The sequence below is a fragment of the Lutra lutra genome, chromosome 2 (assembly GCF_902655055.1).
Source record: "Lutra lutra chromosome 2, mLutLut1.2, whole genome shotgun sequence".
NCBI lineage: Eukaryota > Metazoa > Chordata > Mammalia > Carnivora > Mustelidae > Lutra > Lutra lutra.
This window is the reverse complement of record NC_062279.1, coordinates 103,923,626-103,937,980: the sequence shown is the minus strand read 5'-3', so window position 1 is coordinate 103,937,980 and position 14,355 is coordinate 103,923,626. Positions and strand designations below refer to the sequence as shown.

At 36.6% G+C, this 14,355-nt stretch overlaps 1 protein-coding gene across 6 annotated transcripts in view; it reads left to right on the top strand.

The window, feature by feature from the left end:
- The window catches only part of CENPE (centromere protein E), a 77,685-nt gene that overhangs the window by 41,393 nt on the left and 21,937 nt on the right, over window positions 1–14,355 (top strand). For 3 of the 6 annotated variants that reach the window (XM_047718118.1, XM_047718119.1, XM_047718117.1), the window contains 12 exons: window positions 1,242–1,484; window positions 1,635–1,793; window positions 2,206–2,493; window positions 2,639–2,743; window positions 2,923–3,210; window positions 3,791–3,949; window positions 4,117–4,398; window positions 5,088–5,246; window positions 6,339–6,608; window positions 7,269–7,427; window positions 9,838–9,942; window positions 12,284–12,502. In XM_047718118.1, coding sequence (XP_047574074.1) covers window positions 1,242–1,484; window positions 1,635–1,793; window positions 2,206–2,493; window positions 2,639–2,743; window positions 2,923–3,210; window positions 3,791–3,949; window positions 4,117–4,398; window positions 5,088–5,246; window positions 6,339–6,608; window positions 7,269–7,427; window positions 9,838–9,942; window positions 12,284–12,502 — 2,436 coding nt within the window. Of the gene's footprint in view, window positions 1–1,241; window positions 1,485–1,634; window positions 1,794–2,205; window positions 2,494–2,638; window positions 2,744–2,922; window positions 3,211–3,790; window positions 3,950–4,116; window positions 4,399–5,087; window positions 5,247–6,338; window positions 6,609–7,268; window positions 7,428–7,605; window positions 7,897–9,837; window positions 9,943–12,283; window positions 12,503–14,355 lie in introns of all 6 variants that reach the window. The other 3 variants (XM_047718123.1, XM_047718121.1, XM_047718122.1) reach the window with 3 other exon arrangements.

The following is a 14,355-nucleotide window of genomic DNA, read 5'->3' as shown; positions in this document are numbered from 1 at the left end:
TCTTCTTTTTCTTTTAAGATTTTATTTATTTATTTGACAGAGAGAGATCACAAGTAGGCAGAGAGGCAGGCAGAGAGAGGAGGGGGGTAGCAGGCTCCCTGCCGAGCAGAGAGCCCGATGCGGGGCTCGATCCCAGGACCCTGGGATCATGACCTGAGCTGAAGGCAGAGGCTTTAACCCACTGAGCCACCCAGGCGCCCCGACAGCAGTCTTCTTAAATATTTAAAAATGGTTTAGATAAACCAATGCCAAATTACAGGAAAGATAAAGCCAGAAAAACCATGTTTTTCCCTTCTTTAAATCTATTCCTACAGCATCTCATAAAGCACTTCCTCAATCTGAGAATCACCCTTCCTTCCCAGTATCCTTTCCTCGCACTCATTCTATAATCCAGGCACCAAACCTTGTTGATTTTAAGGTGTGTATGTGTGTCTGGGTGCATGTGTGTATGTGTGTGTGTGAAATCTTCCACCTTTTCTCCCCACATTGCCAACACCTTAATCCAAGCCATCATTATTTCTGTCCCTGGCTTTCTGCGGTAGCCTTCTTATTGGTCTACCCATGTTTATTCCTGTACTTCTGTAATTCATTCACCATTCTGAACCCAAGCAATATTTTCTTCTTAAAACCCTTTAATAGTCTATCACTACTCTTGAACTAAAGACTAGAATTCTTCACATGGCCTCTGAGGCCCTGGGTCCCATTCCTAGCTGGTCTCCAGCCTTATTTCTGCTCACTCTTAGCCCCGCTCATGATACTCCAGCTTATGCTTCCTCATCTCATGGCTTCCAGATGTTCTGGTCTCACCGCCTGCAGTATTTCCCTCCGCCCACACCTAATTAATACTCTCACCCTTTAGTTCTCAACTGAAGATTTCCATCCCCCAGGAAGGCATCTGAACCACTCAGGGTAAATTAGGTTTACCACATACCCTGCAGGAACCCAGAAACTCCTTTGGTAAGATTTGGCATAATATCTCTTTCCCTCTGAAGTGCAAGTCTCAAAAAGGCGAAGATCATGTAAGTGTCTTTTACCATTGTATCTCCAGCCTCTAATAGGATAGTAACAACACAGTGAGCCCTCAGGAAATAACTGCTCATACCTGAGTAATGACGAGTGGGAGAGTGAAAAGAATGCTCTGTAATGAGCCACTGAATCCTGACTTGATCATTTTAGAAAAGGTCCTGATTTCCTTTCCCCCAGACTAAAAGATCTTTGGCTGTCAACACTATTGTTTTTAGGATTCACTTAAGATCCAGGATCCTCAAGACAAACAAGATCAGTCCTTCAATGTGAAAGAAAAGGACAAGGAGGCTGAGGAAATCCTGAGTGAGCAGGAGCTACCGCAAGAGCAGCTCGAAGCCGGAGAGGCGGCACCGCCACAAGCAGGCGTGGACAGGCTCGAGATGGGGGAGGGGCTGCGAGAAGTTCTTCAGTCTGAAACTCACCAACTCAAAGAAAACGTGCGAGAAATGACAGCTAGGGTAAATTTCATCCTTTCCCCTGTGTGCTTTTTTTTTAATTATTTTATAAGCAGGTATTTTTGTAAAAATTAAACCTTTGGGAAAAGGAGTTAGAGTATGATGGTTATAATGTTTCTATAAATTTCTCAATAATTTCCTCTAATAATAAAGCACCTAGAAACCAAAGAGGAACTGAAAGTTGCTCGTTGTCACCTGAAAGAACAGGAGGAAACTATTGATAAGCTGAGAATGAATCTTTCCGAGAGGGAAACTGAACTCTCCAGCCTTCGAAAGGAATTAGAAACAACTAATAATGAATTACAGAGAAAGGTAAATTGGGGATGAAGGGCATGTAGGAAAAAACCTGAGGGAACTAGTTAACTGAACTACAGAAACTAATTTTGCATGCTAGATTGTTATGCAGAACATTCTGGGTGTTTTTCCTTTAGAAACAAAAACAGATCTGGGACTCCTGGGTGACTCAGACTGTTAAGCATCTGCCTTCAGCTCAGATGATGATCTTGGGGTCTTGGGATCAGGCCCCACATTCAACAGGAAGCCTGCTTCTTCCTCTATCTCTACCTCTTTCCCCCCATCCTCTTGCTGTCAAATAAATAAAATCTCTTAAAAAAAAAAAAAAAAGGGAAAACAGATCTGTATATATACACACACATACACATATATAAATACACACATTTTATATGTAAGTATATTTTGGCTGTTAATTTATTATTATTTTAAGATCCAAGAGCTTCATGAGAAACAGGAACAATTTATTAACACCAAAGAAATCACTGAGATGCAGGAAAAAATGAGTGAACTGGAGCAATTAAAGGAGCAACTCAAAGTCAAAGATTCATCATTACAAAGTGTAGAAAGTGAGAGGCTCAAGTTGACTGAGAAACTTCAGGAAAGTCAAGATAAAATAAGAATTATAATTAAGGAAAGAGATGAACTGAAAAGGGTGCAGGAGATTCTTCAGATGGAGAGAGACCAACTCAAAGAAAACATTAAAGAAGCTATAGCTGAAGTAAGTGTCCTTCTTCTAATTTTTTTTAGGTACAAAAATAGTGCTAAGGTAGTTAACAGTGATATTCAGTGTTATTAACTTTTATTCAATCAGAAAGGGACTGAAAATCAAAAAGGAACTAAAAACTACTTATGTTCTTTTGAAGGAGTACCAACAAACCATTAGTATGAGGAATATTTCAAAGAAGACAGACCAAAAAGCAAATATTAAGAGAGATGCAGAAAATTCAGATGCTGAATCACAGGAAAAGGTAAGGTCTTATTTTGTTAAGTTGGAAAATGACATCTGATTATTATGTTGCTCATTTCCCTGTGGAAGAAAACAGTATGTACATTAGAAAAAATGTAAAGATGACTGACTTAATTTAGAAACAATTCCTCTTTTTCCTACAAATTTCTGCCTGTGTCCTAACTTGTTTTATTTTCTCAGATTCCAGAACTTCAGGAAAAAGAACATCAGCTTCTTATGATGAAAGCTGTCAGTGAGACTCAGGAAAAAATATGTGACGTGGAATACTTCAAGAACAAGTTTGAGGCCCAAAAGTCAATTCTGGAAAATACAGAAATGGAGAATGTAAGGTTAACTCAGAGACTTCATGAAAACCTTGAAGAAATGAGATCTGTTATCAAAGAAAGAGATGATCTTAGGAATATAGAGGAGACTCTCAAAGTAGAGAGAGACCAGCTCGAGGAAAACCTGAGAGAAACTGTAATTAGAGTAAGTTACCCTCTTCCCCCAATCCCGTAAATATGATTTTGTGTCCTAAAAGAACCATGGGTGATAGGGTTGGTGGGAATGTAAAACTGGTCCAAACTTGGAGAAGGTTGGAGGGGGGATATTTGGTACTTTCTTTCAAATATTTCGGTAAGTTTATTCATTGACCCCAAAAGTCCAGTCATAGCTATTTATCTTGTACACATTAACACAAGTTGTGCAAAGATACCTGTAGAAGGATATCCATTGCAAAAAATTGTAATAATAAAATAAAGCAAACAAAAAAACTAGGAAAAATGCTTAATGTCCATTAGCAGGGTACTGGTTAATTAAGTGCCACACATTCAGACCATAGAATACTAGGCCACCAGTAAAGAAAGGTAGTACCATGGTGCTGATTTGGAAATATCCTATTAAGGAAAAGGGTAAATTGTGGAGTAATATATCTAGCATGTAATGACATTTAAGATGAACTTAGAGGATGAGTCCTAATGGAGGCAGGGGGCATAATTACCTCTTATCTTCTCACTGTTTAAATTTTGTTACTCTAATATATCATTTTCCTCTTTCTAATGTTATAAAGGAGCTGGAAAAACAAGAGGAACTAAGAATTGCTTATATGCATGTGAAAGAGCACCAGGAAACTATTGATAAACTCAAGGGCCTTGTTTCTGAGAAGACGGATGAAATATCAAATATGCAAGTGGATTTAGAAAACTCAAATGCTGCCTTAAAAGCACAGGTATTTTATTTTTTAATTTGAGAGTTTGAATTAGGTCCTCTGTGTAATGAAACAGGATATGAATTATTCTAAAATTAAAGGCAAAGATGAGCCTTCTTAATTTCAAAACGGTTATTTAGCATTTTTTTCAATATCTATCTATATCTTTATTTTATGATTATCTCAAGATCCAAGAGCTTCAGGAGAAGGAACATCAACTTCTGAAGGTAAAAAATGATCTCAGAGAAAATATGGATCAAACAGAGCAATTGAAGAAGCAATTAGAGACCCAGAGTTCAACCCTGGAAAGTGTAGAAACCGAGAAGTTAAGGTTAAGTCTGAAACTTCACGAAAACCTTGAAGAAATAAAATGTGTCACTGAGGAAAGAGATGGCCTCAGAAGCGCGGAGGGAACCCTTAGGATGGAGAGAGACCAGCTCAGGGAAAGCCTCAGAGAAAAAGGAACTAAAGTAAGTCACTCTTCCTATACTAGTGAGTAAACATGATGTTTTCCTGACAGCAATGAGCCTTTCTTTGACATAAGTGACGGTGTTGGTGTGAGTGAACTGGTAATAAAATTTCAGGCGGGTAATTTGGTATTGTTCTAAAAATATCAAATTCTGTAAACAGTATTTTTTTTTGTAGATTTCATCCTACATGTATATTTATATACTACACAAACACACATACACCACAGGTTGTTCATTGTAGCAATTTGTAATAAAAAGTGGGAAACAATCTAAATGTCCATAAGAAGGAAACTGTAAATATGATATATCAGAATACTAGGCAACACATTAAAAAAAAAAAAAAAGAAAGAAAGAAAGCAAGAAATAAATTTGAATGTCCTGATTTGGAAGCCCAAATCACTCAGAGGGAAAAGCAAATTTTGAATAGAATATAGATCACGTGTTTGCCTCTCAAAAGTAGAAGTAGGTTGTGGGGAGGTGAGGACTGGGAAAGGGAGACAGGAAAATCTTATAACTTCCTAAACTTATTCTTAACTTATCCTTATCCTTAACTTATTCTACAACAAAGATGTAGACTAAAAAGTAATAGTTTTATTATTTATACTAAGGAAATATATCACTTTCAGAAAAAAAAATGCTAGTTAATATTAAGCTGTGTCACCATTCTTAAAATTTCTCTAATGATAAAGGACCTGGAAAAACAAGAGGAACTAAGAATCGCTTACATGCATCTGAAACAGCACCAGGAAACTATTGATAAGCTCAGAGGCCTTGTTTCTGAGAAGACAGATGAAATATCAAATATGCAGTTGGATTTAGAAAATTCACATGCCAAATTACAAGAAAAGGTATGGAGAATGTGCTTGTTTGGATATTTGATTTATTTGTGCCCAAAGTCCTTTGGGGATGTAAAACTGTTTAGCCACGTTGGAAAACATCTTGGGAGTTTTTACTAGCGCTGAACATATACCTCCCTGTGGCTCAGCATTTCTGTTCCTGAGTGTACATAAGAGGAAACAATGCATACTTCCACATAAAGTTATGTACAAGAATGCTCATAACAGTTTTATAATCATAATGGCAAAAAAATGGAAGACAAGTGAAATGTCTGTCAATAGGAGAATGGATGAGTACATTGTGATTTTAAGTTCCAAAGCAGGCAAGACTCATCTAGGATGCAAAAATTTCAGAATAGTGGTGAGCTCTAGGAGGGGGTGCACACAGGAACTTTGTGGAGTGCTAGACAGTTTTTAAATTTTAGTCTGGGTTATAATTATATAGATGTATACCATACGTCAAGAATAATTAAACTTTACACTTAAGATTAATGTGCTTATAGGGGCGCCTGGGTGGCTCAGTGGGTTAAGCCGCTGCCTTCGGCTCAGGTCATGATCTCAGGGTCCTGGGATCGAGTCCCACATCGGGCTCTCTGCTCAGCAGGAAGCCTGCTTCCCTCTCTCTCTCTCTCTCTGCCTTCCTCTCCGTCTACTTGTGATCTCTCTCTGTCAAATAAATAAATAAAATCTTTAAAAAAATTTAAAAAATTTAAAAAAATTTAAAAAAAATTAATGTGCTTATATATATTATACCTCAAGAGTGCCTGGCTGGCTCAGTCAGTTAAATGTCTACCTTTGTCTCAGGTCATGATCCCTGGGTCCCAGGACTGAGTCCTACATCGGGCTCCCTGCTCAGCAGGGAGTCTACTTCTCCCTCTGCCCCTCATCCTGCTTGTATTCTCTCCTCTCTCTCAAATAAATAAATAAATGAAAGTCTTTTAAAAAAATTTATACCTCAAAGGAAAATAAATTTTGTGTAAAATTATGCAGAATATTAATGAGCAACATAGGAAGACTATTGTCTTAATCAATTTAAAAACTATTTTTTATTCTTTCCTTAAAAACTATCTGTATCCTAACACATTATTTTATGATTATCTTAAGATTCAACAACTTAAGGCAAATGAACATCAACTTTTTAAGTTAAAAGAAGATGTCAGTGAATCACAGAAAAAAATGTCTGAAATGGAGCGATTGAAGAAACAATTTAAGACCCAAAGTTTAACTCTGGATAAAATAGAAATGGAGAACTTAAATTTGGCTCAGAAGCTTCACGAAAACCTTGAAGAAATGAAATCTGTAATAAAAGAAAGAGATAATCTGAAATTGGAGAGAGACCAGCTCCAGGCAAACCTACAGGAAACAATAAGTAGAGTGAGTTGTGTGTGCTCTTTATATCTATCCAGTATATGTGTTTTTTTTCTTTTTTGTTTTTTGTTTTGTTTTGTTTTTTTCAGTATATGTGGTTTTAATGCCAGAAGCTTCCTTCTTATAATACTGTTGGTGAAAATTTAAATGTTATAACCTTTTAGGGAGACATTTTGACACTGCCTTATTAAAGATTTCTTAGCATATATATCTGCTACAGTGATTCTATCTGTAGTAATTTATCCTACCAACATATTCACACATTTGGGCAAAAATACAACATTTATTGCAACATTATTAGTGCTGACAGAAATCTAGAAATATCCACTAATAAGGCACTGGCTAAGTGGGGTCCATTTGTATAATGGGTTACTAAGCATGAGAATGGGCCCTTTTTATGTGTTAGTGATTTAGAATGATGTCCTAGTGGTATGAGAGAGAAGAAAGCAGTGGGAGAATGCACCAGGCAGCCCAACCAGGATGGAGGAGGCTAGGGAAAGGGGTTTTAGTTTGTATCCTTCTGGATACAATTCTAATCTGGGGGTGGTGTGCTTATTGTTTTTAATTATGAGCATGCACTTTTTAAGATTTTGTTTAACTAGTTCATCACTAAGGAAAGGTAATGTGCCTTGATATAATGATATTTCTCAATTTCTTCTAATAAAGGATTTGGAGACACAACAAAAACTAAAAATTGCTCATATGCATTTGAAAGAACACCAAGAAACTATTGATAAATTCAGAGAAAGAGTTTCAGAAAAGACAACTCAGATTTCAAATATTCAAAAGGATTTAAATAAATCTAAAGATGAGTTACAGAAAAAGGTATGTGTTGTTTTGTTCTTTGGGGTATAACTGTCTAAAACCATTTGTGGAATGAGATAAGATATAGATACAGATATATAGATAGAGACATAGATGTACATGTATAACCAGTAAACACTATTTTCCTTCCTTGAAGGAATTCTATTTGCATTCTAATTTGTTTTATAATTATCTCAAGATACAAGAACTTCAGAAAAAAGAGCTTCAACTTCTTAAAATGAAAGAAGATGTCAATAAAACTCATAAAATTAAAAACAAACTGGAACATTTGAAGCAGCAATTTGAGGCCCAAAATTTATCTATGCAGAGTGTGGAAATGGATAACTTATACTTGACTGAGAAACTTCATAAAAGCCTTGAAGAAATAAGAATTTTAGCTAAGGAAAGAGATGAGCTAAGGAAGATAAAAGAGTCTCTCAAAATGGAAAGAGACCAATTCAGAGAAATCTTAAGAGAAATGATAGCTAGAGTGAGTTCAGAATCTTCCCTTATTTAGTAACTGTTTATAAGGATCAAGCTTTTTTGGAAAAGAGAATAATTTGGTTTTATTTTTGTGGGGTTTTGGGGTTTGTTTTGTTTTGGGGGGACTTGTGGGTTTTGTTTTTTTTCTTTTTGGAAATTTCTACTAACAAATAAAGAATAATGGGAAAACTATAATTTTTCACACAAATAGAAGATTATACTGTTTTAAAAGAAGCCAAAATATTTTTCAGGAAATATCATTTAAATTATTTACTTTTATTTTTTTATTTTTTATTTTTTTTTTAAACCCTGGACTTTCTTTTTTTTTTTTAAGATTTTATTTATTTATTTGACAGAGAGAGATCACAAGCAGGCAGAGAGGCAGGCAGAGAGAGGAGGAAGCAGGCTCCCTGCCCAGCAGAGAGCCCGATGCGGGGCTCGATCCCAGGACTCTGAGATCATGACCTGAGCTGAAGGCAGCAGCTTAACCCACTGAGCCACCTAAATAATTAGGTGCCCCTAAATTATTTACTTTTAAGAAAAGATTTGTTGGGGTGCCTGGGTGGTTCAGTGGGTTAAAGCCTCTGCCTTAGGCTCAGGTCATGATCTCAGGGCTCTCTGCTTGGCGGGGAGCCTGCTTCCTCCTCTCTCTTTCTCTCTGCCTACTTTGATCTCTGTCTGTCAAATAAATAAATAAAAACCTTTAAAAAAAAAAAAAAGAAAGAAAGAAAGAAAAAGAAAAAAAAAGAAAAGATTTGTTACATAATGCAGACTATTTTCTTTAATGTAATTTTTAAAAGGGTTTTTTTTTTTTTAAAGATTTATTTATTTATTTATTTGACAGACAGATCACAAGTAGGCAGAGAGGCAGGCAGAGAGAAAGGAAGGGAAGCAGGCTCCCCACTGAGCAGAGAGCCCAACGTGGGGCTCGATCCCAGGACCCTGGGATCACGACCCGAGCTGAAGGCAGCGGCCTTAACCCACTGAGCCACCCCGGCGCCCCTAAAAGGGTTTTTTAAACTAGGAAATGGCATTATCCTCAATAGGAAAGGATATGAAGGACTAGATTTGTAAAACAATAAGTGCCCATTTCTCTGCCTCCACAGGACAGAATTTTAGGCATGCGGCCTTCTCAGTAAAGTTGGAGGGAGGTGGCCAGACACACAGAGGAAGGAAGTTGAGCCAGTGTGACTGTCTTAATGTATTTACAATCACATCTTAAAAAACTCAGCTGAATCCTCTAGAAAATAACATAAATTTCAGATAAAAAAGAAATTGTATAAAATCTATAAAACTCTTTTTTTATTCTCATAATTCAACAAGAATAGAAGACTGTGTCATTTGCAGTATTATCAATAGAAACATGGACACTTGGGAACCATCCTTATGAGGACCCTAACTAAATTTGTAAAGAATAAAAAAAATTCAACAAATATTTATTAAACAGTCATTCTTCTAAGTAGTGTAGTGAATAAATGGGAGAAAAGGTTTTATTTTATACTTCTAATTGGAAGTACAAAATGTAACAGGATATGCATTTTGTGTTCCAAGGTACTGGGAAGAGTATGAATAGAGATATTTCAGGTGGTTTTGCTAATGTATTATTTGGCAGCAATTCTAGAGACTAATTCTAATTCAGAGACTTGGAATTGTAAGAATCAGGTATAAATCTAATATCAGTTTTCAACTCTGATGGTTACAGGAATAAATCTCACCTCAAAAAATATGTGGTTCTTCCACATTTTTTCTCAATGAGTTGAGGCCACTCACTACAATACTTAGTAGTAGTGTTATTCATTTTCTAGACATTTTTAACTTTGTTTTTGAGTTATAAGTTTATAATTCCATTATTGAAATGATGGGGAAAAATGTAATTAGAAAAACATACAGACATTATATGTGGATGTAGTTATAGTTGAAGCTTGTTTATTTCTTTGTACCAATACAGGACCAACAGAACCATAAAGAGGTAGTAAAATATGAAAAACAGTTACAATGTAATGAAAAACACTACCTCACAGAAAGCCTGAGAGAAAAGTGCTCTAGGATAAAAGTAAGTGCCTTATGTTAAAATTACAAATGAACATTGGTATTCTTCTAAAGGCCTAAATGAAATCCAAGGAACATCTATGGAATGAATAGAAAGTGCTCAGTGTTTTTTTTAAACTTTATGATCTAGTGTAGGTGTGCATGTGTGTGCATATGTGCATACATTAAGACACAAAACAGTGGGGGGTTATGATTTTAAAGCCCTACTGGAAAGGTAGTATTTGAGCAAATATCTAAAAGAGGTAAAGGATTAAGACTTAAAGCTGCCTGGGGGAAGAATAGGATGAGAAGAAAAAATAGGGCGTACAAAGCTCTTGAGGCAGAAGCCTGCCTGATGAGTTCACGGAGCATTAAGAAGGGGGAAAGCTGATAAGAAATGAGGTCAGAGAGCTCATGGGGAAGATGCAAGCTGTGGGGCCTTGAAAGATCTTCGGGTTTTACTCTGAGTAAGATGGAGACCTTTTGGAGGGTTTTGACCATGAGAGAGACGTGATCTGACTTACATTTTAAAGGGATGACTCTGATTGTTGTGTTGAAAATGGACAAAGTGGAAGCAGGAGGAATATTTGAGAGACTAAGTTCAATAATCCAGACCAAGATGATGGTGGCTCAGCCTAAAGAGGTATCAGTGGAAGCAGTGGGAAGTACTTGGATTCTGAATATATGCTGAGGGAAAAGGCCAACACGACTAACTGTCACTCCTCTCTGAATGCAAGATTCCTAAAGAATTTTTGTGTGTGTTTATGTCACTTAGCACATTCCTATCAGAATATGTATTAAAAGTACAAATGAAGTAATAAAAAGTAATATGTATTTTTAAAAAGTATTAAAAAATATGTATTAGAAAGTAAAAAAGTAATATGTATTAAAAGTACATATCAAGGACTACACAGTGCTGTTCTATATCATAATGTGATTCATACTAAGACCAAAGGCAGGAATCCCCTTTCCAACATCCCAGATAAATGAACACCTAGCTTTTCCTTAAATTATTGAACAGGAAGGTCATTATTGTCAACAGCCCCTTATTCCATATTTAGCACCCTGAATTAAATGTGTTATTTATTATATGACTAACAATTTGAACTACTGTGTTCCTCCACTTATACTTTGACTGGTGTGTCCTCTGCGTGGCCTCTAGTCATTTGAGCTCAGAGGCCAGACTTTTTGAGTGTCTACCATATGCACTAATACCAGGTGCTTTTACCTCATGAGATGATCTTTATTGCTCCATTTACAAATAAACTGAAGCTTTGAGAGGAAGTTTAGTAGTTGCCTAAGTTCACATGGCCGACCTTCAAAAGGTCATCTTTGAAATCAGGATTTGAAATCAGGTATAAGTTTAAAACTTAAATATGGAAACAAATAAATTTTACAAATAAAATTTAATTTCCTTTAAGTCATAATGTCTGTATATAATTTATAGATTACAAATAGATACAGATATCCTATAACATTTACTTTCCCCCAGAAAACTTTGTGACAATCACCATAATCTTCATTTTGTAGCTGGGAAACTGGCTCAATGATTTCCCTAGTCAGGAAGTAGCAGAGATAGAACCTGAACTCTAACTCTGATAAAAAGTTAGAAAACTCAGATTCTAGGCAGATAAATAGAAATGTGTAAAGAGGCTACACCAAGCTGGCAAATAGCTAGTGTGAGTCTTTGTGAGCCAGCCTTCGTCTTGAACTATAATACATACTAGATTGAATTCACTCAAATTTATCTTCACTCTTTGTAGATGGTCATTTGAATCACAAGTACTCAAAAAACTTAAGAAAATGTATCAAAATGATAACAGTGGTTGTTTCTGGTTTTCTTTGTTTTGATTAAATTTTTTTTATTTCACAGTAATTAAATATTATTTCTATAATTCAAAATCAACAATAAGACTTTTTTTTTTAAAACACAAAGGTCTTAATTTATTTCTGTACTACAGAAAATGTTAAAGCATAAGTTTTGTTACAATTCTAGGGCAAGGGTCATAGGGAAAGAGAGGGAAAAAAAGAAACAAGATGAAACCAGAGAGGGAGACAAATCATAAGAGACTTAATCTTAGGAAACAAACTGATGGTTGCTGGAGGGGAGATGGCTGGGTGGATGGGGTAATTGGGTGATAGACATTGGGGAAGATATGTGTTATCATGAGCACAGGGTATTATATAAGACAGATGAATCACAGACCTGTACCCCTGAACCAAATAATATATTATATGTTAACTAACTGAATTTACATTAAAGAAATTAATTTAAAAATGAAAAAGAAAAACAATTCTAGGTCAAGGACTATTTGTTGTTAAGTTAGGATGAATTGTTAAACTGAATGATTTCTAATTTTCCTTAGGAGCTTCTGAAGAGATACTCAGAGATGTATAATCATTATGAGTGCTTAAATAGACTATCCCTTGACTTGGAGAAAGAAGTTGAAACCCAAAAAGAGCTTTCAGCTAGAGTAAAAGCAAACCTCTCACTTCCATATCCACAAATCAAACAAATTCAAAAACTTCTCACCGCAAACCAAAGATGTTCAATGGAATTCCACAGAGTCATGAAGAAACTTCAGGTACCATCTTTTTTAGTAATATCTTTGTAAATATTGCTATAAATTTTAGTTTTAACATCAGTGTATTTAAGTCCTATGTCCTACTTTGGGAGTTGGCATATTTGCTATTTAGTATATTTACTGCTTAATTAATGTGCATCTCAGAATAGTATATATAAGACCCACTGTGCCTCTAGGACCTGTTCATTCAACAAAACTTGAGCTCTACCTGTGAGCCTAGAAACCATCATGGTGCTCCAGATACAGATAGAAATAACGTCTCAGGTATATCCTACTCTAGCACACGAGGCAAACATATAAGGAGCCAGTAAATGTGATAGAACCACATGCAGGTTGTGTGACATATCAGATAAAGAGTTACAGAAAAGGAGATTGCAGGAGAAGCTGGAGTCCATAGTAATGCTTAGAGTTCATTTTGCCGAAGATGGGAGCCACTGGGCAGATATTTTTAAGTGGTAGTGGTAGATGACCAGATTACCATTTTAGCTACTGCACCGTACAAAAGCAATGAATTTGTGGCAGAGAGAAGAGACAAGAGGCAGTGATAGTGGTCCAGATGAGATATTTTAGGTGACCATATTACTAGGAAAGGATTCATAGGCACAGGAAGGATAAAAGAAATTAAATACTCAGCAGCTTAAAATAGTAGGTTCACATGATGGAGAGTGGAGGTAAGGCGGGAGATGCTTAGATTGAGTGCTGGGATTTGAGCATGGCCAGGTTTGTGGAGAGTGGTTACCATTAACTGACAAAGAGAAAAGAAAAAGGAGCAAGGCAGGCAAGGCAGGAAAAACGATCAGGTGTTTAGTTTGAGATGTTTTGAGGTAGAAATGATGGAGCCATGATGGAGCATTCAAGAAGAGAAACAAGTAGGCACTTAGTTGTGAGTCTGAGGTTTGTCAGGAGACAAGTCAGGACTAGAGATAAAGGTTTGGAATTCATCAGCATATAGATGTTAGATAATACACATGTGAGTAAGGTCACCCAGAAAGTGTAGTAGAAAAATAAGAGCCTTGGGATAAGATGAGAACTCTGGAAAAGATAAATTTTCAAGAGGCAGTAGCAGAAAAGAGAGCAACAAATGGATTTGAGGTTGGAAATGGCAGAGAAGGAGAAAATCAAGCAAAAGTGGTATTGCTCAAGTCAGTGGAGGACAGCATATCACAGATGAAGTGCTCAAGAGTGGCAGATACTGGGGCGCTTGGATGGCTCAGTCGATTAAGCAACTGCCTTTGGCTCAGGTCATGATCCTGGGATCCTGAGATTGAGCCCCACATCGGGCTCCCCACTCGGCAGAGAACCTGCTTCTCCCTCTCCCTCTGCCTGCCACTCTGCCTACTTGTGCTCATTTTCTATCTAAGTAAATAAATAAATCTTAAAAAAAAAAAAAAAGTGACATATTTCAAACAGCCAGCATATGAATTGGAACCATGCCCTCCGTTTGTTGATAATAGAGCTTATTGTTGACCTTTGTCAGAACACTTTTAATTGAGTGGTTAGGGAAGAGCCAGATTCTAAGAGGTTAAGGAGTGGTGGAAATTGAGGAGGTAGGGAGTTCCTGTCTGTCTTTTCTAGGTAGATTGCCTCTCAGGCCCTGATATTCTTCCACAAATAACTGGCAATCAGATATCCAGAATTTATCCAGGAGGTCCATGGACATATGCCATTCAAATTATTGTCACCTTGAGGCCAAACATCTAACTACATGTGAGAAGTACATCTTGAGGCTGGTATACCCACTTTGGTTACCCAACCAAGGCAGGCAGGAGAGGATGTTGAAAATGAATCTCAGGTATCTAGCTGGGATACCTACGTGATTGGTGATAAAATTAACCAAAAAGTTAGCAGAAGGG